Genomic DNA, 15,168 nt, shown 5'->3' with positions numbered 1-15,168 from the left:
TTGAAAGATCTATAGGTCACACACACGCTAAGCTATGCTCGAGGGGCATGAAGGCCACCATAACGGATGAAAACTACTCAAATCCCAACCCCTGGTGAGAATAAAACTCTGGACCTCAAGATCCTGGACAGATAACTTGATCAACTAGACTACCTCCAATTGAGGTATATTTTGCATAATTTACTACTTTTTGAAAATTTATATGTTTTGAGATTATATTGGCTGATTGGCTCTGTTTATACTTTATATGCTTAATTTACTGATTTGCTTTGAAGATCTGTCTGAATAAGTTATGGGGCCGGCCCAAACCCAAACCCAAACATAGGCCCAACCCAACTATTCTAGCAAAGGCTATGAATGGGCTAAGCTAAGATGGACCAGATGTGCAACCCAAATCTTAAACACCAGAATAGCCCAAATATAAGCTCAGCCCAATAATTCTCTTAACGGCTAGTTTTCAACTGTTCAGGAAAGTAAAAACTATTTGTGGAAATTAAAAAACTTTCTGTTAAAAATTGATGGATTCAAGACTAACGTCGTCACACTTTACTAATCACGGCGTCAAGCCTCCGTCATTCAAATTTAAATCTTAACAGCCATCGATCTCTCAACGGCACTCTTCACTTTCTCTCTCATCTTCACTCGCATCCAGTCTTCCTCTACAAGAACCAGAGACCAGTTCCAAGAGAGTCCTCTTGATGGCTTATATGTAATCCTAAAACCAGGTATCTTTCTGTGCTAGTCCTTTTGTTTTTCGTTTCTCTGTTTGGTTGTTCAGAAATTGCAAGAAACTGGAGGAAAAATTTTCAAATCTCAAAACAGGCTTTCTTTTTCTTTTCTTTTTTTTTTCCCGGTTGAAAAATACGGAGTACTAGTGTTTTTTTTTGTGTTTTTTGTTCATTCGTTTGATGATTGTATTGTATTGACGCATCTGCATCTGGTAATTTTGTTTTTCTCTATTTCTTTTACCTTGATTTACAATACCTAGGGTTTAGAATTTTCTGTTAAATTGAGCATTGGTGGTACTTTCAGCTTTTTGGCACTCTACTAGTTGGAAATATGTATTCGAACGAGAGTAGAGATTGAAAACTCAATTTAGGTAGATTTTTGCCCTACTGTCTGAAGAAAAACCTAAGACCCCACCATTTCTTTCTTTCATTTCTTTATCTTTCTCAGTAGCCAAATGGGAGGAATCACTCAGCAGGAAGCGCACTATCTGGGATATCTTCTTTACTGATTTGTGGTCTTTGAATCAAAATAGAACTGTAAGTAATTTAATCTCTTTAGCTTTTGGAACATTATCGTCACCTTCTTGTTTTTATGTGATATTCACTTCTTAAATTTGGGTTATTCTTCATTGTATCAAGTGAAGGTTTTACGTTCGTATTATTTTTTCAGATATTTCTCCATCTCTCTTGATGGTTTAGTTTCCATTTTGTAAGTGTTAATGTATAATAGAAGTTACAAACATAAATATATGGTGTGCCAGAAGAACCAAATCTTCCCAGGGGAAGTCTGTCCTTCAAAATGATTTTGTTGAAAGAAATGAAAATTATTCTTTTTTGTTTATTAGTTGTCCAATAGTTAAAACTTAGAGTATGGAGAAGCATATATAACATGTATGTGTGTTTTGCTTGCAAACAGGTTAGGTTGGACACTTATATTCGGCGAGAAAAGAAACAGGAAAATGGAGAGGGTCTGCGAAGAGTTAGATGAAGCTAAAGCTGAGATTGAGAACCTCAGGGTAGATCTGAAAAGCAAATTAGAACTGTCCAACAGTCTGAAGAAAGTGCACAATGAGCAGATCATTAAAATCCAGGAATTGAGTTCGAAAAATGTGAAGCAGAATGAAGAACTAAATGAGAAGGCAGAAGAAATATCTGAACTGAAGCAGATGAACGACAATCTTAAGTGCAGATTGAATGAAAGGGAGTCTATTACCAAATGTCTGAATGCTGCAAATGATAAGCTCAGAGCTGAATATGATGAGAAATACCGAAAATGGGAAGAGGAAAATAGAGGGCTGCTAGTGGCTTTAGATGAGGCAAATGAGAAGAACGTAGATCAGGAGCAAAAGATTAATGTATTTATGGCGGAGATTGAAGGCCTGAAAGGGCTCCTATCATTTTCAGAGAAGAAGTATCTAGAAGCAGAGAAAAAAGCGCAATCATCCAAAGAACTGAGAGCAAGAGACGATGCACTAGTCAAATTAGAAGAGGAAAACCAGGAGCTGGAGGACCAACTAAAATGGAAGAAGGAGCAGTTCCAGCATTTAGAAGAGGCACACAAAAAGCTTCGGGACCAGTTCAGGACAAGCAAGAAAGAGTGGGAGCAGGAAAGACTCACCTTAGTTGATAAGATTAGTTCACTACAGTCAAGCTTAGATTCTCAGACCAGAATCTCGGAAGACCTTCAAAGACGGTTGAAGATGTGCAACCAAGCCCTTGCTCATGAAGAGAGCCGGAGAAAATACCTGGAAATTGAACTTTCTGAATTCAAAACACGCTTTGAGTGTGTTTTTACAGAGTGCCAGGATGCTAAGTCACAACTGGAATTCCTGACTACTCAGAGAGAGAGAGAAATTGCTGCTCTAAGACATTCACTGGACATAAAAGAAACATTTCACAAAGAAATGGAATACAGAGCGGGGAAGCTGGAGCAAGAAAAGCTAGAGCTGCTGGAATCCCTTAGAGAACTTCAAGAAGCTGGGATACATGAAGCAGGGAATTCGTCTTCTGTGGGTAAGCTGCAAACCAGGTTGAAAAAACTGGAAAAGATGCACAGAGGTTGCTCTGACAAACTTAGAGCTAAAGAAGCTGAATGGAGCTCTCAGCTGGACAAAACATTTGCGGAGCGAGACTTGATGCAGAAAGACCTAGAGGAGCAAGTTTTGCTGATGGAAAGTAACTTCAAAGAGAAACTTAGAGAAGTTACCGGGACATTAGACATGGCAAACTCTGAATTGGCTGAAGAGCGCAAAAAGACAGTTTGTTTGCTAGCCAGGGTCAAGTCCTTAGAAGAGCATGCCATGGAGATGGAAAGTGACTCAAAAATGAAACTTATAGAAGTGTCTGATGCCTTGAACATGGAAAATTCTGAATTGGCTGAAGAGCACAAAAAGACAGCTTGTTTGCTAACCAGGGTCAAGTCCTTAGAAGATCATGCCTTGGAGATGGAAAGTGACTCGAGAATGAAACTTATAGAAGTGTCTGATGCCTTGAACATGGAAAATTCTGAATTGGCTGAAGAGTGCGAAAAGACAGCTTGTTTGCTAACCAGGGTCAAGTCCTTAGAAGAGCATGCCTTGGAGATGGAAAGTGACTCAAAAATGAAACTTGTAGAAGTGTCTGATGCCTTGAACATGGCAAATTCTGAATTGCCTGAAGAGCGCGAAAAGACAGCTTGTTTGCTAACCAGGGTCAAGTCCTTAGAAGAGCATGCCTTGGAGATGGAAAGTGACTCAAAAATGACACTTGTAGAAGTGTCTGATGCCTTGAACATGGCAAATTCTGAATTGGCTGAAGAGCGCAAAAAGACAGCTTGTTTGCTAAACAGGGTCAAGTCTTTAGAAGAGCATGCCTTGGAGATGGAAAGTGACTCAAAAATGAAACTTATAGAAGTGTCTGATGCCTTGAACATGGCAAATTCTGAATTGGCTAAAGAGTGCAAAAAGACAGCTTGTTTGCTAAACAGGGTCAAGTCCTTAGAAGAGCATGCCTTGGAGATGGAAAGTGACTCAAAAATGAAACTTACAGAAGTGTCTGATGCCTTGAACATGGCAAATTCTGAATTGACTGAAGAATGTGGGAAGACATCTTCTTTATTGAGGAGGGTTGAATCCTTGGAGCTTATCGAAGACCAGTTGTGCCTGATGCAAAAACAGCTCGAGAGTTACAGGGAAATGCTTGAGGAGTCATCCAGGTATAAGCTTCAGCTAGAAGAGCAGGTTTTGCAGATGGAAATTGACTCAAACGAGAAACTTGGAGAAGTTAATGATGCTTTAGACAAAGCAAACTCCGAACTAGATGAGAGAATTTGTGCAGCACATGAAATTGAATTTCAACTATGGATATGGAGGTCTATTGCTCAACGTCTTAAAGATGACCTTGAACATAATCAGGAATTGCGGAAGGAATTGGAAGCCTCTCTTCTTGCACAAGTAGTGGATGGGGAGACCAATAAGAAAGAGAGAGAGTGCCTTATCCATATGTTAAAAGAGAAAGGCAGTGAAATAGATAATCTCCAGCAGCGTATTGCATTATTGGAGCAAAAGATTGAAAAAGAACAACTAGAAGCTAACGATTCTGCACCGGTGAAGAAAACAATGTCTCTTGTGTCAGAGAAAGAGAGCTTTCTTCAAGAAATGAGAGACAAGGACAAGATTTTAGAGGCTCTCCAGAAAGAGATAGGGTTGCTGGAGCAGGAGTCACTAAGAAGAGAATTGGAGGGCATGGTGATTGCACAGATAACAGCGGAGAGAAGGTTTGAGGATGAGACAGGGAACCTCATTTTGCTTGTTGAAGGCAAACAGAAGAAAATAGATGGTCTTCTGCAGCTTGTGAAGTCGTTAGAACGAAAATTCAAGAACTCATTGATTTCTTTCTCTTCACAGCTTGCTGAGAAGCAGATGGAGATTGATATGGTACATGAAGCATGGGAAAAGACCACTGCAGCTGAAATTTTGGCTCAACTAGAAATTGAAGAGAAAAAGCTGATGATTGTAGAGCTGGAAGATGACATCTGTCACGTACAACAGAAGCTGGAATTGCAGGAAAATTTATCATCTCATTCAAAACAGCAAGCATTGCATATTGAAGCTGAAGCCAAGGCAAAAGAAACAGAAATAAAGATTCTGGCAAATCAAATGGAGTCAAAGCTGAAAGAATCAGATGCCTTAATCAACAAGCTCAGGGAGGAAAAACAAAAATTACATGAAGATGTTATGGAGTTGTTGTCAGAAAGGGAAAACCTCTTGCATTTTATTGAGGGGCTAGAAGACAGAATCAGTAAGCTCTCCATCGAAGATATGAAACTGATGGGAATGTTGGGACGGATGTCTGATGTGGTCCCACAAGGTGATTATAGACTATTTGACACCGTGAAGGAGAACGTGACATCTCACCCTTCATCCCCAATGAAGAAATTTGAGGTGATTCCTGAGGGAAGGTCGCCATTTAGAGAGCTGAACTACAGCTACAACAGGTGAAAAAGTTAGTTATCTGAACTACTCTTTCAGAACTTTCCCATGCAATATGGAGCATGGAGTGTTTGTGCTTTCAGTTTGTATATCACGTTTCATGCCTGTAAAAGCATTTTCTACGACAGTTAGATCGATTTATTCATTTTCAATGCATTTTCTACGACAGAGAGATCCATTTATTCATTTTCTAAGTCTCCAATTCCTCTTTTTGCTTTGCAATCAAGTGTTCAGAATATACTGGTTTGCTTGTATAAACAAATCTTGTGGCACAGTTAGACCAATTTGATAAGCATGAGAGCTATCACCACGTGCGCGTCAATTAAACGCTGCGTTTTGTTGTGATGATTGACCAAACAGGCGAGTTAGGTATGGCGGTTTCTACGATAAAAAGAAGAGAAAATTAAATATAAGTCCGAAAAACTTTGTTCCAATAAGGACATTCTTAAAACTCTTATTCCATAAACTCGATATACTTTAAACTAATATTCTAAAAAGGTCAAACTCTTATCCTAATTTTTTTAAATGACTAAAATAACCTCAGTTTAATTATTTAAATTTTAAAAATTAATCATAAAGTTTACAAAAATTATTCTCTCACTTACGAAAGCTCCTCTTTCATGATTATAGCTGCAGGGAATATTTTTCTTTCCAATTTTCTTTGTGAAATTGATTTTCTAATATGAATCTTGCATCAATTTTGAATTTCTATAATGATTCACCTTGCGATCCTGTTGATTTTGGATATTCTTGGTGTTTGAATTTCTAGATCTGATCATACTCACCACGGGACTTGTAGTTTTCCTTCAATCTATCATCAATCATTATTTTTGAAAGTTTCTGTGGTGATTTTTCGTATTTTTTTTGGTTCTGATTCCTGTTGCAAACTGTAGGTGATATGTTATATGTTTCGATTAATTTGATATCTGTTATAATGTTATCTGTTTTGATAAAATGTTATCTGTTTTTAATGAAACGTTATCTGTTTGAAGTTCCAAAAGGACCAAAACCGATAACATGTCATAACAGATATAATATCTGCATATTCATATTCGATTTCAGAAGAATATTGAGAGATACAAAACATATATAATATTGACAGATACGAAACAGATATAATATCAAATACGAAACAGATATAATATCTACAGATTTAAATTCGATTTCAGATGGCAAAATAAATTCGAAAAAACAATAAAACCTCAAAGGTGATGCGTCTTGGTATGTGGAGTTGATTGGAGGTGTTGATGGTCGTCGACGTTGGCCGTATTGGTCGAATCTAACTCTTTTTTAAATGATGACCGTGATTTCACGAAACTCTTTTAGTAACTCAAGTGATTTTATACTATTGGTGATGAGTGGGCTTTGATCAGGCTGACCTAGAGCTTCATTTCGGTAGTTCATTCATCGAAAATGAAGGTCGGACAATCAACTTCCGATATGGTGGCGCAAGAAAGAAGAAAGAGGAAGAATAAAGGAGGAATGATGGTATTTTGATAAGTTGGAATGATGGTATTTTGATAAGTTATTAGGCTTTGTCATTTTTTCTAAAGATTTGTTTAGATTATTCTTATTTGGAATATAAAGTTTTGTCCTTGTAGATAACCTTGAGCCTAATTTTTATTGGTCGAAAATTATAAAATAATAAAAAGACTATCACCGCGTCGGCTTGAAATTTACTTGGAACGTTCAGGCCCGAATTTCTCCGCTTCGTCTGTTCATGAATTGGCAAGAGAAGGTGATTTCAATTCATTTGATTATCCATTCAATTTGAAGCTTTGTTCTTCTTTCTTTTTTCAGAGTGAGTTTTGTCAATCGAATTCGTAAGGTTTTCCTTTCCCTTCCTTATCTTTTTCTGGTTGAATGAAGAAAAAAAAAAATTAATATTTCTGTTAGCCTGAATGAGTTAATTAGTTGTTTTGGCGAATTTTAGGGTTCTTTATTTGATGTTCTGTAGCTACAGTTCGCTTCATGTAATTCACTGATGAGAAATGGAAGTTAACGCGGAAAGTTTGAACTTGAATTCAAGGATTTAATTTTCATTTCTAGGGTTTCCGTCGTTGATATTGGTTTTTGGGATAGTTGTCAACGGGTGAATGAGGTGTGCTTAGCGTTGTATTTGGGCTGATGTAACTAATTTTTCTGGAGCAGGTTATTGAATTTTGAGGCTGCCAAAGTTTGTTTCTTCACTCTTTTGATCTCAATTGGAATTAAAGAGTAAGAGTCGTGTTGTTCAGTATGATCATACGCTGTTAGAGGCACCAATTTCAATTCAGATATGGCTCTTGCTGGTTCTTTGCAATTATCCCAGAATTTGGGACTTTGCAAGAACCACAAGTGCAGTAAACAATTCAAGGTACTTTCTTTTTTCTTTTTTTTTTTTGTTGAAATATGTATAAATAATGTGAATTGAGGCTTTTCGCATCATTTATATATATATTCTAACAATTTTCAACTAGTTTCTTTTTGGGTCCAATTTAACTTACACCTTCAGGGTTTTTTTTTTTGCTTTTGTTTCAGAGTGTATTGGGGAGGGGGAAGTTATCTTTACTGACCACGACCCTCTCGTCGCGTGCCTGGGTAAGTCTTTTTGAACTAAGACATTCAAGTTGTGCCTCTTTGAAATGGTGTCCCTGTTCCACTGCTTGAATGTATTAGACTTGCAATTTTGAAAATGAAGCAAATAAAATTTATAATTATTTTCAGTTTTGAAATATAGCAATAACTCTGTTCTACATCAACTGTCTTAACTTGTTCTTATCTCACTTTGCTGTTTATCTGGGTTCTTTTTGGCTCCTCTGGTTACAGATGCATTTTGGATGGCCTTGTAGTAAACATACTTACAAGCTTTTATCTCAGTGATTCCACCGCTTACCCATATCATCATTTTTAACTTTTAAGCACTAATCTCCTCTGTTCTGGCCATACTCATTAAAAGATATGAGGTCTTCTAATTGTTGATAGTGCAACATTTTTCTCATTAATGTTCTAGTACATTTCGGGAGTTCTCCAAAAATGGAGATCTTGCACTTCATCAGATTCTAGGTACCAATAGAACTCTCATTTGAAAGGAAAAAATTTTAGCTTGAAAATTCAGGTGTCATTTACTGTGTACATTACCAAAGGGTGCCTGAAAACAAGTAAACCAATTGATCCTTGCATCATTAATGAAACTTCATTGACTTGAACAAAGTCTAACGATATCTTCTGATACAGAATCGGCAGCCTGATCCTTGGAGTATCCATCTCTCAGAAACTTTTTACAGGCCAGCACAATCTGTACTATGCAGAAGTAATGCTTTTAAGTGTCAATGTTTTCTACCACCAGGCCAGGCGTTCGGACATCCTGGTATAAAGGGTGCATCCATGGCACTGACAAGGTTATACGTTTGCTTTACTACTTGAGTATACCCATATTAGCATGCACACATGCATACATTCCTTTGCCCGTGGACTTAATTTAACTTCATTATAATGGTAGGAGTTGTGGTTATTGCTTCAACCATAAAAATCTGTTGTGTGCATCTCAATTTTGTTTCTTGCAATCTTGCTTCATCTATAGATCTACTGTTCATATTTTCATTGCATCCCTTCCCCTAAATTGGGTAAACCTTTGGCTTAGTGCTAATGTTGCTCGAGTTGCTTCAATGTAAGCTATTTGTAATGCTTTCAAATCTGGGAAAAAAAAGCCTCTCCCAGGCACAGTTTGAAATCCTATTAACAGTGGGCCTCTCTAGTCTCTACATTGCAGGGGGTAAGGCTGTGTGCATCTTGCCTTGCCTTGACCCCACTTGCACTGAGAGAATACATGGAAGTTGTTTACCCCTGATGTTTATCTTGTTCAAAGATCAAGGGGGGATAAATAGCTTGTTTTGTTTAACATAGACTAGTGAATTTTATGAACTAAGAGTGTGAAATGATACATTGCTACCAAAAGCAAACAATGTTGAGATATGCTAAGCCTCTTAGAGAGTGACTGAGTTATCTCATGTATAGGCATATAGCATGGAGTTTTTATAAAATGCTGTTGATTGAATTGAAATTTCTCAACTTACTTGTTAATTTTTTTTACACGTCAGGCCCCACAGGGGAAAATATACCCGGAAACCACACCCCCCATATGAGAATCGAACCCAGGTACCTGGGAGGGATAGCCACCACCGGGCTACCCCTGATTCTCATAAGATTATTTGTTACTTAAATATATAGACATTTGGGGTCTGCAGTGACGTAATCTTAAGGCATGATTACCCATGGAAAGATGGATTGAGCTCAGTTTGTTTTATATACTGTAAACATTCATTAAGAAAGTATTTTGGTTTCTGCTCTCTTCCTTTTTTTTTTCCTGTATTTCATCTAGGTTTTTCTTCAGGATGTATGAAATCAAGTCATTTTGCGTTTTAAGCCTTGTCCTTATTTACATAACTGGGTTCTCTCGAACATAGCAGATGTTATAATTTTATTAATGCAGGTCATACAATGCTTTGCAAGGCAGCCCTTTCCTAGGTAAGATGGTCCCAGCTGTTGGTATCATTCTTTTTGCTGTATGGGGTCTGGGGCCACTCTTGCGTCAGAGCAGAAATTTACTACATGTACGTGCATTTTTTTGGGTCTTTTAATCCCGTATAATTTACTGCAACAATTTCTTAAATGCTTATGTTCGACCTAATTGGTTGGTTGGTATTATGGTTTCTGATAGTTTTGACGTGCTGCAGAAGAATGATAATAGTTGGAAAAAGAGCGGCACATATTATGTAATGACTTCATATATTCAGCCTTTGCTGCTATGGACTGGAGCAATACTAATATGCAGGTTTTACAATTATGGCTTAATTATGCATCTTCTTTATTTAAATGCTAGGCTGTTATTTCTGTCTATCTTGTATTTATTGTAGAGCACTAGATCCAATGGTTCTACCTACAGAATCCAGCCAGGTGGTTAAGCAACGACTTTTGAACTTTGTGAGATCACTATCAACTGTGCTGGCCTTTGCCTATTGTTCATCAAGGTGAGTTATTTTTGTCTCGATACTAGTATTCTTGATATTGCTCCCATGAGCTTTGATACAATAGTAAAACTATAGAGTTTGTCTTTTGGTACTTGTGCATAACCAGTTTACAGATCCTTTCTTGCTTACAGGCAGAAAACTTTCTGCTTTTCGTTGTCATTACTAATTCTTCCACTGTTCATAATTTGCTCAATCATATTTCTTTTAAATTTTATGCGTTTTCCTTAGTGTTGGCTTTCAATTCGGACAATGGTTTACAAGATGGGGTGCTTTTCTCCACGTGCTCTAATGCAGCTGACCAAAGATGGGTATTTATTTTTGTGCAGTGTGATTCAGCAGGCACAGAAATTCTTGATGGAGACCAGTGACTCCAGTGATCCAAGAAATGTATGTACATGCACCATTATTGTTTATATTCTCAGACACATTTTTTCCACCTTGATTAGTAATATTATTTTTTTGACATTTGGACATGGCTTAGTCATAACACGTAATTGACTGCAGTGATGTGTACATTGTGGGTTACATCATCTTCATGTATGCTTGTTATTCTTCTGACCCTGCCCACCGTGAGAGCCTTGTGCACATTTTTCTTACATTATAAAACTTTTGATAATTGAATTCGAGTTTAGTCTACTCTGAATGCCAGACTATTCTGAGTTACATTCACTACCATGATATATTTACATTACTCAGTCTTATTCCAACAAATTCTAAATCCACTCTTTGGTACTCTCAAGCTATAAAGCCTTGGCCTATTTTCACTTGTGGGACTTATTACTTGAATCTGTCACAGATCGATGGTAGTTTAGAAGTATATCCTTAACTGGAGTTGATATTATTAATTGAAGAGAACCTTTACTACCCATCAACTTTGTCTCTCATTTGTTATGATTTTTCTGCTTATACAGCCTACAATGGAATGTGGTTATAGACTGCAGCTACACCAAGCATTTTAAATAACAGGTTCTAAGTTCTTGCTTTTTGGAACAGATGGGCTTCCAGTTTGCCGGGAAAGCTGTTTACTCTGCAGTTTGGGTTGCTGCTGTTTCGCTGTTCATGGAGTTGCTGGGTTTTTCTACTCAGAAATGGCTAACTGCTGGAGGTCTTGGGACAGTGTTGCTGACTCTTGCTGGTCGTGAGGTGCAAATTTTGTAAACTTGCTATTGATTCATTTAAGCATGCAATAGCATATTGTTCTTAATTCTATAGCCTTAATAATTATGTCTCTTTTTTTACTTTTTTCTTTAAAACAATCTCAACTTTCTTTTTTTACAAAATTAACAGTGCTTTTTGCTTTTGATGTTAATTATTTGTCTTTTAGATATTTACAAACTTCCTCTCGAGTGCAATGATTCATGCAACCCGGCCTTTTATTGTGAATGAGTGGATCCAGACAAAGATTGAAGGATATGAAGTTTCCGGTACAGTTGAGGTTTGTATCTGAGAACATACCTCTTAGAAGTATGGGCAAGTGGCTGCATAAAAGGGCTGAGATATATTTTTTTAATTTTTATTATTATATATGTGCTTTTAAAATGGAAACCTGCCTAATCAGGGGACTCTTTTTTTTCCGATACATTGATCTTTTACTTTCTAAATTCTACAGCATGTGGGTTGGTGGTCTCCAACAATTGTAAGAGGAGAAGATCGTGAAGCAGTTCACATTCCAAACCACAAGTTCACAGTGAATGTTGTGAGGAATTTGAGCCAAAAAACTCATTGGCGAATTAAAACCCACCTAGCCATTAGTCATTTGGATGTGAATAAGATTAATGTAAGGATAAATCGAGCTAGCGTTCAATTGTTTTTTTTAGCCATAGAATAAATTTTGGGCTTTTCCCTTTTAATAAATGGTTGGGGGCTTCTTTTTTCGCTGTAGAATATCGTTCATGATATGCGCAAAGTCTTGGCCAAGAATCCTCAAGTTGAGCAGCAGAGGTTGCATAGAAGAGTTTTTCTGGACAATATCAATCCTGAGAATCAAGCTCTTTTGGTTAGTATTAACTATTTGCATCTTCATACAAGGTTAAATCTGCTGAGTCTCCTAGTAGACAAAATCCTGAGAATGTAAATGCTTAATTATAGAACAATTTATTAACACCCACATTTCATTCGGAAGTACAAGCAAATTAGTTGGAATAGTTTAAAATTACTGGTAACTTTTCTGGTCTACCTCTATCATCTATCATTGGCATTCCTCATCCATATCCTTCTTTATTACTTCCAGAAACACATTTAGTGATGGTGATCTCCATACATCTAATACTTTGTTATGAATCTATAAGTTTCTAATTTTTGTTTCATGTCTTTTTGTAGATCTTGGTATCCTGTTTTGTAAAAACATCTCATTTTGAAGAGTATCTTTGTGTGAAGGTAAGAGGAACACCTCCCTGTTTTTTTGTCTAAATGATGATATGGGATAGTTTTGGTAGAATTCCTTATTCTTAGATATGTTTTAGTGTTATAAGATGATAATGCCAAGTACTATGTTTAGCTATGATATAGGCAAATATTTAAGAGGGGATGCTTTGCTCTTATTATTGATTTAGCTCCTTTTTTATTTTGATAATTCATTAAAGATGCGACTCTGATGAGTCACTGATATATGTTTTCACGTTGTCCCTCTGTGCTTCTGTGTTTGCTCTCTGTATTTTAGTACAGTTCTTGATATATTTACGTCTTGTTGGTTATGGGTAATTAGGTAATCTAATATTATAGCGCTCAAATTTATTATGGAGGTCTTATAAGTTTTTACCTTCTTCTCTCTCTAACGCTTCTTTAAATTTAAGCTAACTGAAAGAAATTAATTAGTTATTTGGGTACTCCTATTGAAGACTGTTTCGTCCTACAAAAAGTGTGACATCTCTTTGTACTGACATTTCACAAGTTGGACATTTTTCATAATGCTCCTTGTCTCATTTTGCAACATTTCCTTAAAAAATTGAAAACCTTGGTCAGTAATGGAACTTAGTCTGCCGTTCATCATTATGCTTCATTCATAAAATGTATGCTTAATCGTAAGAGCTCTGTATTTTTGCCATTCACTTTATTTGCGTGTGTAACTTCATCAAATGCAAGACGCTTCAAGGATAGATCCATACTAATTATAGGCTTTTTCTAGAAGCAGTACTGCATAAGAAAATACTTTATTGATGTTCCTTTTCCGATTTCTGCCTGTGTTACTGACTTACTATGGTCATTGTAAGATGCCAAATTTCATATCTAACTACCTTTCTGGTTGTTGGAAGATCATTGATCTGTATAAGTATGGAAACATGTATTTTTTTATTTGAATGGAACCGGAGCATCAAAATCATTTTGGTTCTGTGTTTGTGTTTGACTAAAAAGGAAGCTATAATGTTGGATCTTCTTCGAGTCATTAGCCATCACCGTGCCCGACTTGCCACACCAATCCGTACAGTGCAGAAAATATACGGTGATGCAGATTTAGACAACATTCCATTTGGAGATTCAACCTTTAGACACGGTGGGGCGGGGTCCAACCGTCCTCTGCTGCTGATTGAACCTTCTTACAGAATCAATGGAGAGGATAAGACAAAATCACAAGCTCGTGCAGCCCGCACTACTGGAGAGCAAGATGGGAAGGCCACAGTGCGGCCTGTACCGGACACCAAAGCAGATCCTAAGGTTGGAGCAATACCAAAATCCGAATCTGGGTCCAAAGAAACTTCGTCGGAGGGGAAGACTGCTGCACGGCCTGTACCGGACACAAAAGTAGATCCTAAGGTTGGAGCGATACCAAAATCCGAATCTGGGTCCAAAGAAACTTCATTGGATTGGAAGACCGCCGCACGCCCTGTACTGGACACAAAAGTAGATCCTAAGGTTGGAGTAATACCAAAATCCGAATCTGGGTCCAAAGAAACTTCATTGGAGGGGAAGACTGCTGCACCGCCTACACCTGATACCAAATCGGATTCTAAGGTAGGAGCAATGGCGAAGTCTGACCCAAGGGCCACAGAACTATCAGCTTTTGACTCAAGGGCCTCAGAAACGCCACCATCTGACTCCAAGGCAGATGCCAGTAGCAATCTATCAAATTTGCAAACCAGCAAAGACACCAAGGCGACAGCAAAGACAAATTCAAAGGTTGCTGAAACGTCAAATTCTCACTCCAAAGCTGTTGGCTCAGTTTCTGAGAATTCATCCCCAAACAAAAAGATCTCTGATAGCAAGCAACAGTCTAGGAATGCAAGTCTGAGGAATGGTGAGCAATACAGCAAGCTTGATAATCGTTCTGTTTCCTCTTCTGAAATTGGTATAGACAAAGCAGGTAGAATACCAGAATCTACGCAATCAAAACAGGATGGAGATAGAAAATCGGTCTCACAGTTGCCATCATCAAGGACAGCATTGGAGGAAAATATAGTTCTTGGTGTTGCATTGGATGGGTCAAAGAGAGTCCTTCCTATTGAAGAAGAGATGGTTTGCCTTCCAAATCCTGTTGAGGGAAAGGACTCGCCTGGCACCCGCCTTAATGGAGAGAGTCCTGCACCCGCCAAGAAAGATGGCAAAGATGTCCAAATTCCAGTTCCTCCCATGTCAACCTCGGTCAATCAGCGAGATTAGTCAGGTTGATTGGATGCATTCTCTATACTCCTAACTTGTAACTTCTTCCTTGAATGTAGGGTAAGGAACTGTGAATCTCATGTGTCTTGTCATACCATATACCATGGACATGTTGTCAACTCGACTTTGGTTATTCAGTTAGCGACACATTACATGTTTCTAGCGATTTACATGGCGTCATCAAATGTCTTGTAAGATTGTCGTCAATACCAAATCAGATCAAAGATTTTAGCTTTTCCAACATTGAATGGATGCTCGTCATGAATTGGACTCTTCGTTGTTTACACACAGAGCTTACCCAGCTCATCAATTGAGCTACTAGCTCGGGTCTGGTTGGTTATAGTCGTCCCCTAGCCTAGCCCAAAGATG

General features: G+C 37.7%; 2 protein-coding genes across 6 annotated transcripts; both read left to right on the top strand.

The window, feature by feature from the left end:
- Nucleotides 1-623: 623 nt before the first annotated feature.
- LOC120012143 (uncharacterized protein At4g38062-like) lies at nucleotides 624-5,383 on the top strand. 2 transcript variants are annotated; one of them, XM_038863432.1, is made up of 3 exons: nucleotides 624-725; nucleotides 1,177-1,265; nucleotides 1,645-5,383. In XM_038863432.1, the coding sequence occupies exon 3, from the start codon at nucleotides 1,688-1,690 to the stop codon at nucleotides 5,204-5,206; it is 3,519 nt and encodes a 1,172-aa protein (XP_038719360.1). In that variant the 5' UTR covers nucleotides 624-725; nucleotides 1,177-1,265; nucleotides 1,645-1,687; the 3' UTR covers nucleotides 5,207-5,383. The 2 variants fall into 2 exon arrangements, with proteins under 2 accessions (XP_038719360.1, XP_038719361.1); XM_038863433.1 differs by lacking the exon at nucleotides 1,177-1,265 and having other exon boundaries at nucleotides 625-725.
- A 1,423-nt stretch (nucleotides 5,384-6,806) lies between these two features.
- Nucleotides 6,807-15,040, top strand: LOC120013069 (mechanosensitive ion channel protein 2, chloroplastic-like). 4 transcript variants are annotated; one of them, XM_038864702.1, is made up of 14 exons: nucleotides 6,807-6,935; nucleotides 7,349-7,553; nucleotides 7,718-7,777; nucleotides 8,414-8,577; nucleotides 9,669-9,789; nucleotides 9,913-10,010; nucleotides 10,093-10,206; nucleotides 10,533-10,593; nucleotides 11,200-11,349; nucleotides 11,531-11,641; nucleotides 11,816-11,983; nucleotides 12,089-12,202; nucleotides 12,526-12,582; nucleotides 13,558-15,040. In XM_038864702.1, the coding sequence occupies exons 2-14, from the start codon at nucleotides 7,476-7,478 to the stop codon at nucleotides 14,797-14,799; spliced, it is 2,538 nt and encodes an 845-aa protein (XP_038720630.1). In that variant the 5' UTR covers nucleotides 6,807-6,935; nucleotides 7,349-7,475; the 3' UTR covers nucleotides 14,800-15,040. The 4 variants fall into 4 exon arrangements, with proteins under 4 accessions (XP_038720630.1, XP_038720627.1, XP_038720628.1 ...); XM_038864699.1 differs by having other exon boundaries at nucleotides 7,712-7,777; XM_038864700.1 differs by having other exon boundaries at nucleotides 6,878-6,998; nucleotides 7,712-7,777.
- Nucleotides 15,041-15,168: the final 128 nt, after the last annotated feature.

Source organism: Tripterygium wilfordii, chromosome 13, assembly GCF_013401445.1.
Source record: "Tripterygium wilfordii isolate XIE 37 chromosome 13, ASM1340144v1, whole genome shotgun sequence".
NCBI lineage: Eukaryota > Viridiplantae > Streptophyta > Magnoliopsida > Celastrales > Celastraceae > Tripterygium > Tripterygium wilfordii.
This window is presented reverse-complemented; position numbering and strand designations above follow the sequence as displayed.

Excerpts from the sequence above, each read along its gene's own strand:
- LOC120012143 (XM_038863432.1), top strand. The coding sequence starts at position 1,688 with ATGGAGAGGGTCTGCGAAGAGTTAGATGAAGCTAAAGCTGAGATTGAG.
- LOC120013069 (XM_038864699.1), top strand. The coding sequence starts at position 7,476 with ATGGCTCTTGCTGGTTCTTTGCAATTATCCCAGAATTTGGGACTTTGC. Across the intron at positions 8,578-9,668 it reads GCATCCATGGCACTGACAAG|GTCATACAATGCTTTGCAAG; the intron begins GTTATACGTTTG and ends TTATTAATGCAG. Across the intron at positions 12,203-12,525 it reads CTGAGAATCAAGCTCTTTTG|ATCTTGGTATCCTGTTTTGT; the intron begins GTTAGTATTAAC and ends GTCTTTTTGTAG.